General features: G+C 41.6%; 1 protein-coding gene across 3 annotated transcripts in view; it reads right to left on the bottom strand.

The window, feature by feature from the left end:
- Positions 1-10,345, bottom strand: part of FNIP1 (folliculin interacting protein 1) — a 114,269-nt gene that overhangs the window by 68,405 nt on the left and 35,519 nt on the right. The window contains exon 1 of one of the 3 annotated variants that reach the window (XM_019506315.1): positions 6,210-6,736. The exons of the other annotated variants lie outside the window; for them this stretch is intronic. Coding sequence (XP_019361860.1) covers positions 6,210-6,220 — 11 coding nt within the window. The 5' untranslated portion in view covers positions 6,221-6,736. Of the gene's footprint in view, positions 1-6,209; positions 6,737-10,345 lie in introns of those variants that run through there. 3 annotated transcript variants of the gene reach the window in all.

Below are 10,345 nucleotides of genomic sequence, written 5' to 3' on the forward strand. Positions count from 1 at the left end.
GACTGTAGAGAAGGCTGGCTGACTACAGGTAGAGACAGGAGCACAAAAAACTGAATGCAATCATTACTAGAAGAGCAAGAGGAAAAGTTTAAAACAAAGAAAAACAGAAGCTGAAGAGAGGATGCTATGCAACTAACGGCAAAGAGAGATCACAGGGGAGAACTTGAGCAACTCAAGATTGCTCAAGTTAAAATTAAATTAAAAATTTTTTAAATTAAAATACATTGATGTCTAGAGCTTTGACTGTAAGAGCCTGGCTTTCCCTCTGTGTACTCACTTAAGGCTAGGTAGTTTAAAAAAAAAGAGTCATGTGTGCACATGAGAAGGAAGATGGATTATCAAATAACCAAATTCTATGTGAAAAAGTTATACTCTGCTAGACCGGCTCTCAGACCAACACAACTTGCAGGGTGTGGCTTGTGCACGAAATGATGATCCTGTCTCTTATCAAATGTCCAATCTTACATACAAACCAATGGGAATTCTGTCATTTATTGAAGTGGCAGTAGATTGGGGTGGGCAATTATTTTGGGGAGAGGGCCGCTTACTGAGTTTTGGCAAGTCATCAAGGGCTGCATAACAGGCAGACTAAGGCAGATGAGTATTAATTTTCTAAATTTTTTAGGGGCCCCACAGGCCAGATAGAATGGCCTGGCGGGCCACATCTTGCCCACCCCGCAGTAGATTCTGCATGGATAAAGCTGTAGTCTATAGTGAACAGTCTCTTGACAGGCCTGAGAACCCTTCGATGAGCTGGGGATGCCTTTTTCAGTGAAGCAGAGCAAAGGGGCATCACAACATTTGTTGTCAAATGCAATTAAGCCAATTCTGAAAAGAGTCATTAACTGAGATAGGCGCCAAGCAATTTCAAGCTCAAGCTTTTGGCTTTGTCCAATCTCTCCCCAGTGAGATGAGGACAACAGATAACCTCACACTCCCAGCAGCAGAAGGAGGAACCCTCTCTCACTCTTCAGTGAAAGTGGATGGGAAGTTTGGAAAGCAGTTTCATGAGCTGTCACTGATCTAACAAACAAAAAAAATGCAATAACCAGCTACTGCTCAAAAAAAGAAAAAGGGATTTTACTTGCCCTACTCTTTACTGTGCATTTGAATTTGCATCCATTTTAAACAAAAGCCTGACTTTCATTAGCTAGTACTTCTGATATTCAGCTTTGAAATTACTAGCAGACAAGGGCAGTAACTGTTCCAGATATTTGGAAAGTCTGCTTATAAGAAGCCCCAAGAGCAGCTAAACGCTAAGAGGAGAGAAAGCTAAATATAAAACCCTTACGGTATTCAACAAGATATTTGATCAAGGTAAAAAGAGCTTGTTTACATCTCCATTTCTGCACAGGACACTAACTTTCTCTATTCAAGTATATACACCAGTAACGAATGTATGTTTTAAAACATATTTCATGACAGATGAGTTAAGTGTTATCTGTCTTACATAATATAGCTGTAAAGCTCGTTTTAGCTTCGCAAAAAATATTCCTTGGCAGTAGTGGACTGTTCCTTGAATCAGAAGAAACCGAAGAGTATTAGCAGAAGGTTCAGTAGGATATACAGTAAATACAAGCAGACTGGCACCTCAAGCTCACACCTGTTCCATTCAGCAGAGACATATTTTAGCAGGAAACAGCATTCCTCGTTAGCAGATTGAAAGTGTTGGTAAGTCTGACACCTAAGAAGAGCACCCAGGGAAAATGAACAAAACTACTCCGTGTAATATAGGGCAAAATTCTGTGGCAGATCCTCTGTAAAGCGACACATTTCACTGAATGTGTTTGTAAATGGAACCTTACTATGAAGTTCAACTGATATCCAATTCACTCACAAGTTCTCTTAATTTTAAGGAACAATGTGTCTCAATCTCCCACCCTGTTGTGGAAATCTCAACTGAGTTATAAATCTGAATGAGAAAAGAAGATGTTTCTGAACAATCCAGATGTTCCTGGTTGATCTTGCTTTGGAGCTAATTTTTTTTTTTTTAAATAAACCACTCTCTGTTGCCATGGAAAATTATGTCATTGTAAATTTAGCATTCTGACCTCATAGCAGAAAAGAAGCTGAATTATTTCTTTTCATACAACACAACACCATCCTGACAGAGACCCCTTGGCACTACTGGAATACAAATGCCAGTTTACACAGAGTGAGATTTTCATAAGCACCAAAATGATTTAGAGGCACAAGTTCCATTGAATGCAAATTATTTAGATGCTTTGGAGAATTCCTTTCCCCACCCAATTAAAAAATATTGTACATAATCCATTATAGTTGCAAAATATTGCAAAAACTCAGCCTCTCTAAAGGTTAGTTGAAAACTGGACTCCATAAAATGGAGTCATTTTCTTTAGATCTTCCCAACAAAACACTCTGGGCCCCAAATGAGGAAGAAAGGCCTTAGTGATAAAGGGAGTTTTCAGGTTAACAGGACAAGTTGCAAGCAGGCTATGCACATAGCTGAAAATGACTTAAAATTTGGAAAGTGGAGGGGGGGGTTCTTTAAAGCATCACATCATAGGATAATCAACTGGGTACATTGTTTTTAATTTTATTAGGAACATCAAGGTGACATCTGCTCCTGCACTGAATTTGGAAGAAGTTGGGGAACAGGCAATTTGCAGAATCCAGATGTTACCAAATTACCAAACTAATTAAACTAGTCAAAAACAAGAAAAGTATTTGCACATCTCTTTAGAAACAAACTTCCAGCACACATTTAGTCACAGAGAGCCAATGGGTCTGGTCCAGCTAAACAGTTCTCTCTTTTCCCTGCCTCACCTCCCTACCTTCTAATACACCGATACTTACTCTTCATGTGCAGATCCATTGGGCAGTTCCTTAAAAAAAAACACCAATGCTGGGAGTTGGGCAAGCAGGATGCAATCCAGAATTCTACATAGACTACAGCTGGATTTCTTTACACATCCCCTAAAACACAGCACGCACTGGAGTATGAAGAAGTTATCTGCTAGAGGTAATGGAATGATCCTACGCATTGCTCCATGCTGGTTTTAATAACCATCACACAAAAAATGCTGCCTTCTCCCCCACCCATAAAGCTGAAGACAAAACAACCTTGTTTTCTGTACAAGATCAACAGAAATCCCTTTTGTCATTAACAACTTATGTTAATAATGTTGTTTCACTCTTACCTAAGTGACCACTGGGTTACTTTTAAACAACAAGACACTTCTGGAAGTTTAAAAAGATGTATGGTTGAAATCAAAGCCAACTGAGAGAGACCAAATAGGTAAAAAGCATAGATCACTAAACAGGAATATGCCCAATTCTTGAAAAAGTAAGTTGAAACTATCAAACTATTGTTTTCAACATGTTAACCACAGTTATGAAAACTGCCTGGTGATGAATCACTTCAAACTATTTTTAAAAGCATCTACGCAAGTGATATTTATAGTTTATGCCAGCTTATCTGTTCTGCATGTTTTTCATGTTAGCACCTTTTCAGAATGTCGATAGGAACAGCCATACTGAAAAAGCACTAGTCCGTCTCATCTGGTGCTCCCTCTCCAATGGTGACCAGCGCCAACTGCTTCAAAGGAAAGTGTGCAGTTCATTATGCAGCTGGGACTACATTGCTATGTACTGGAGATGACATTTTCCCCTCACCTTCAGAGGGTGACCACTTACTCTTATACTTGCTCGTTAAAGCCTACAGAGATTCACAGCCCACAATTTTAATGAGATTACCTACCTAGCAATGCACAATGCAGTTATTTCTGTATTATTTACTACTACTTGTATTGCGGTAATGTTTAGAGGGGCCCGTGAGGAAACCAAACTACATTGCAAAAATATTTAACACAAGTAATGTCCCTGCCCCAAAGAGCTTACAATTCAAAGTGTAAAGGTAATCTGTATTTAGTACCTTTCTAAACTATATCTAAAACATCCTGAAGCAGTGAGTTAAACAGGTTTTTAGGGGGATTTTTTATATGTGGAAATGTTATAAGACAACATTTTATACATATATGTTGTCTATTAATATTGAAAATCCTGCATACATTTTACTATGGGAAAGGGGAAAAAGAAGTAGGTTATTGGCCTTCTCTGTGACACTCAGTGTGTTATACACCTTTGTCATCTCTGCTCTTACACTCTTTTCAATGAAGACTGCCTTCTTCCAGTCCCCAGCAACTTCCTCCATGTACTTCCGGGCCTTTCCTCTTCTCATGCCTCATGGTAATGTGACAAACAGAATGTAGGACTCACAGTAAGTACAAATGCTCTCTATCATTTTCTTGACATGGTTCAGCCAGTTGGCTCCCTACTTGACTGCTGCCATACAGCTGTGTAGATCTTCCAGAACAAACACAAGTAGCTGGGAGCATACTAGGGATGCACCGATGATGCTAGGTTGATGGTTTTTCCAATTTTATGCATCTCTTAGCTAGAGACACCAAAAAAAACAGATGAAATTCATTATCCAATACCCTCTGATGGGTATGATAAATTTATACCCTTGGTTTGCATGCACAACTTTCTGCAACAGTTCTCTTTAAGCTTCAGTGACGCAACACGTATGGCCACGGGGAGGAAGGGGATCTCTACACTAATACAACCTCTGAGCTGATACATATAAAAAGTCTTGCAAAACAGATGTCCTTAGATCCGCATTCATGGGAAGGTTGTGTCCACTGGCCCCATTCCTGCAGGGAAAATTTTTTATTAAAACTGAGCTATGTGACTTGACCAAGGCTCTGGAGGGGATCCATTATAACTGATGGGGAAATTGCTTACATTAGTACCCTGGGCAACACTGCCACTTACAGCTGTTAACTTACTCATGGCTTTGTCTGAAGTTAAAGAGCTGGGAGTACAGTGGCTGCAAGGAGTCTCTGAATCTCCTCTGCTCTATAGGAAGGGATTTGCAACAAGCTTTCAGCCCTATGGACTAGTTTCATAGTTATTAGGGTTGAAAGGGACCTATTAGATCATCGAGTCTGACCCCCTGCCCTGGGCAGGAAAGAGCACATGAGGTTACATTGCAAAGTTCATCCTAAGGACGAGGGCTAAAAACCAACTTTTCTTTTAAATCAAAGCTGAGGATTCCTGTTCATATTTCTTGGTTCCCTATACCCAGAAGGAAGGGAGGGCCCAGCCACAGGCTTTGTACCAGTGAAAAGGCCAGCTCTCTGCCATGTCTATAAATCTGTCTCATTCATCTAGTAGTTTAGCAATACTCACTCTGAATAGCTGTACTACTGGGGGTTCAGGAACTGTGAGCTACTCACACCACGCACATACTGTAACACTTGGTCACAAGTCAGGCATCTGCATGCACTCTGTGCACTGAACTGGGACATAAACTTCAGCTGGTTTCCACGTTTACTGGCCCCGACTCTCAAATTCTAGTTTGCTGTCTGATTCTCCAACTACAAATGAAGCTAACTTTAGATTGTTTTCATTTTTAACTCCCACCTGTTAGTCACTTGCCTCTGTTTATCCATTCAGCTCTCACTCCATGCCTAATTCACACTCTCGAAATTCCAACACACACCCAAAAATGCCTCGTGGAACATGGATTTAATTCTTTGCTAGGCTCCAACCAAGAGTACACAGAAAATAAAGACATGGTACATATACAGGTTAGCTATGGTAGAATTAAAAACATTAACCATGAAAACAGTAGCCTAAAAGGTATTGTGGGAAGGAATCAATAAATATGTTGACTATTTTTACAACTTGACCTCCAGCAATTAATTAAGAATTTAAAGTTAACTCTTGTCATTCCAGATCACTATCTATGCCTCCAGATTTGAGGGCATATATAAAAGCATGCCATTTTAGAAAACACCTGTTCAGTTTCAAGAGGCTTTAAACACACATACACAAACTTTTCCTCATTAGTTCTTTTGGAAAAAATGCCTTGATATACAAAAATATACACAAACCAACAAAAGTCCCTTTGACTTAAATTTGCTAGCATTTAACACAGTTCTTCGCGTTACTTCAGCAGATCAGAACTAATCTTTGCAAAGTTATAGTTATCAAATTAACTTAGGATATTTAAAAATACAGAAAAGAGCTATTTTCTATGCAGTTGCAGAAATCAGTAAGCCAAACCAACTCTATAAGGCATCAGATTTCTACAAAAAAAAAAATATTACAGCAGCAAATCAATTGTTAGGAAGTATAGTGTCCAAATTGTTAAAACAATTGCAATAACTTTATTTCCATACCTGGAAAGCATCTTTATCCCCTAAGCAGTTCCACTTTTCAAGATCCCTATAAACTCCTGTTATGCCCAGCTGCCAACCCAGGTTAATAATAGCAATGAGCCATATTCATCCAAAACCACAAGACTGTCAGGTGACATATCGAGAGGTCTGAATTTAACTCAAACAAAAGGCTCCATGCTGCAATGCAAAAAGCTTAATCCTAGCAACAGGATCACAAAAACTGCCTTAAAGAAATCATTTTGTCGAAGCAAGACATGGGCTTTCGCACGAGGATCCATCTACAGTCCCCTATAGTTTCATAACCAATATTCTGTCCTTCCATTCTGCTGCACAGTCCAGGATCCTTACTAAAGTAAATATTGTCTGTTTTTCCAGTTCCTTTGTCTCCTCAAGTGTATTACTGCAGAGAAGAGAAGATCAATCTAATTCATCTGAAAGCTAAGTGCTGCTTTGGCAGACAACGTAGACTGTACATGCCAGTTTAATCTATCCTTCTTCAGCGAATCCGATATGGACTGAGCCGCATGACCAGACTCCCTTGGCAACTGTGGCTGCAGTTCTGTACCTCCACAATCCACATTTGTCAGGAATTCAGACTGATCGAAGATGAGAGGGGGGAGAAAAACACCAAAGCAGCTTCCCCCCAGACTTCCCCCTCCCCCTTACATTCTTGGAAGCTGCAGGATGCTTGCGTTCAACCCTTGCTGACAAGCTGAGCCAGAGGAGTGGAAAAGCAAGCACTAATAGCTATCATGTGACCCAAAGCTGTCAGTATATGCCACCTGGATCTGCAATGAGCCTGCCAACCAATCCTAGCTTTGCCTTATATTCATGCACACAGAATTCACCATTAACATAAGGCCTTTACAATGTTTAGCTATACAGAAGGTCTTGTTTGGATCCCTGCTTTATACTGGAAACAGAAAAATGATGCCTGCCCATGTTTCGTGCACAAGGTGCAATTGCTGACATACACGCTCCACACTGCATAACTTCAGTATGACTGCATACTAAGGAAAAGCAGACGCATTCTATTTTATTTTATTGTGTGTGTGTTGGGGGGGGAAGGGGGTTATGAGAAACCTCCCCTCCCTCTTCAGCAGTTTCCTATATGAACAAAGGAGGCATTGTATGCTTTGTAAAAGCTCATTAATATTACAAGTGAAACGCCAGGAATAGTCCAGATAATTAGATGGCAATATACACTTTAAAAAGGGGAGATGTGAAATAAGACCCATAAAGAAACCCTGACCAGCTGCAGAGCTGTAAACAGGGTTTCATAACTGCTCTTGTGTTCACTTGTGGCCATGGAAGGAAGGGTGTTTAGTAATATAATCACAAGAGCAAAAAGCTCAGTGTTTACACAGTTTATCCTAACATCCTGGGAAAAGGGAGGGAACAGGACCTGAAAGCTTGATGTGCGATAAAAGATGCTAAATATTTTGGAAGCACATGAGAGAATTGCAAAAAATGAGGGCCATCATCCTTGGGGAAACCTTCCTTTGATTTTACCCAATATCTACAAGTACCTGGAACACACATGCAGCTTAATATTCATTCTTCAAAATTAAAATTCTCTCTCCCCCTATCCACACCACGGAGGTCACCAGTATTAGCTACCTTTTTATTTCACAGAAATAGGATGACCAAGTATACATTTTCATGTATACTCATTCCTGAAGCCTGAGATTTGGCCCTCTAGGATCAGCTCCACAGAAGAACACAGAGTTCCTCTGCAAACAGACACCCTCGTAGAACAGGTGGAATTTTTGACTCCAGGGAAAAAAAATTCTGGCTCCAGTGAGGTCATTGTGAGTTCTGTCACTGACTTCAATAAAGCCAAAGTTTCACCTCATGACTGGTAGCGGGATTTCTTTTTAGTGTCTTGAAGGCAGAAAATAAAAATTGAAAGGAGAATCTTACTCAGTATAAAATCCACAACTACAATCTTTTGTACAAGACACAATATGGGCACAGCAGGCGGTAATCCGCCTCTCTCAAAGCAGAAGCACAAACAGTTAGGCGTGTGCTTTAATTGTATATAGCTGTGGCCCAAAGAGTCAGTGGAATTGCTCACACGAGTAAAATTAAGCACATGTGAAACGATCTTAAAACCAAATTCTGCCTTTAATAGTTACAACTCCCCTTCAAACTGATGTGTAAGCAACACTGTCTAATACCTCTGTCACCTTTCTGGTTTATGAAGAGGCACATGCTGTATACAGTAATACACTCCTGCCAGGATGAAACTGCTCTAAAACCATTCATGTCATTTATACATAGCGTATGCATTACTTTCTAAAGGGTAATGATGTCAAAAAGTGACCTTTTTAGCTAGAAATGCAACAGTGAGAAGTTGAGGCTAATCAATGTATTATGTAAACGTTTATTTACAGGAGTAACAACCAAAGTTTCCATTTTACCTCACAGTAACTTGATGCATGTTCAAGAGAAGAGCACTGAAAGGGGACACAGCTTCAGTTAACAACCGACCAGGAAAAGGAGTGGAATGGATTCTTACTAATGAAGTGGTAAAAAAAAAAGTCCAGGCACATAAAAGTATATAGACACTAAAAACTGCCACAAACTAGAGACCATACTCCATGCATATTAGAAAATCTGCCAGGACCTGCTGTTAGTTCAAACACCCCCATTCCCATGACACAAACCAACAGGTAACAGTCTCATTTTATTCCACAGACATCTGTGGCAACAAGTTCTCAGCTCACTGCCCTAGAACTGAATACCCTTGTTAAAACCACATTATTTGCTCCAGAAGTCTTGAAGCAAGAACAACATGAATTGTTGGTCACATAAACTAGGGACAGAAGTTACGCATAAACTAGCTTATGTGATCAGAAACCGGTTTAAACCTGTAACAAAACAGAAATTCAGTGCACATAAACCAGTTTCAGTCATTTTGAAAGTGCTTTAAGATGAACCTGGTTGAATGTAGCATCAAACTGAACTGATTTAGGCAGACCAGTTTATGGAACTCCTGTCCCAGATCCCTTCCTAGTTCAAGTTAGCTCACAGTCCCCCAGCATCCCAGGATGCTTTGCAGCCCTGAGCTGGGCTGGGCTGTGCTGTCTGCTCCAGCTGAGCGGGGTTGGTCCCACCCCTCTCCTCCCTAGCCATAGCACTATCACTGCTCCAGCTGGCTGAGAAGCGGGTGGGGGTTGGAGTGGGAAACCCTGCTCCAGAGTGTTCCCTCATTGCTTGAGCAGCAGGAGCAGGGGACGTGGCCAGATGCCGGTAGCCTAAGGTTAATCCCCACTCCCTCCCATCTCCCAGGAGCGGTACCCCAGCTGGGGTCTGCCTGGCTTTCAACCCACACACTTCTCAAGCGGCAAAAGCAGCCAGACCCCGGCCCTGGGTCCAAGGTGAAAGGGGGGAGGGAGGCAAGAATCACATTGGCATCGTCTTTAGGGGCATAAATATGGACTTTAGCAACAGAACAGTAAGCATTCCGAAAGCTCAACACGCTAATTAATGCAAAAGGAGAAAGTCTGGCAAAATACCTTTACTTGGCCCTTAATCCCACAATGAGCTCCATGTTGAAGGATGCCTGTGCCCAAGTACAGCCCTACTGAGCTGTGTCAGGCTGCTTGGGTTCAAGCATATGTTTCCATGGAGCAGCTCAGAGGACTGAGAAGCCTCAGCCTTGTTACACTTGGCAGGACTCTGAGCATGTACATCTGTTAACCTATGGTCCCAGTGCTGGATTTGGGCCTCAGTTCAATCACAAATTACAAATAAAACCAGAAGAAATTAACTCCTTCTGGTGTCATTGCTAGGTTATTTGTTCACTCTCCCAGACCCCCCCATGGCCAACCCCACCCACCCCAGCTCCCAGTACTTTAAAAAAAAAAAAAAGCCTCGGTGCTCACCAGGTGCAGCCAGGTGGAGGGGGGCAATCCCTGTTGCCCCCCCACTGCCACATGCCGCATGGGGGGCTCTGCATGAGCTCCCCAGCCCCCCTACAGTTGCCCCGCCCAGGTCAGCTCTGTCCCTTTAAGAAAAAAACCCAAGAAAAACCCCAGGACTCACTGTTCCTAGTGCAGCCTTGGGGGCTCGTGAAGAACCCCCCACAGGATGCAAGGCAGCAGGGATCACCACCCACCAGCAGGAGCAGT

This window comes from Gavialis gangeticus, unplaced genomic scaffold (genome assembly GCF_001723915.1).
Source record: "Gavialis gangeticus isolate Ggan-Ray unplaced genomic scaffold, GavGan_comp1, whole genome shotgun sequence".
In the NCBI taxonomy this organism is placed as follows: domain Eukaryota; kingdom Metazoa; phylum Chordata; order Crocodylia; family Gavialidae; genus Gavialis; species Gavialis gangeticus.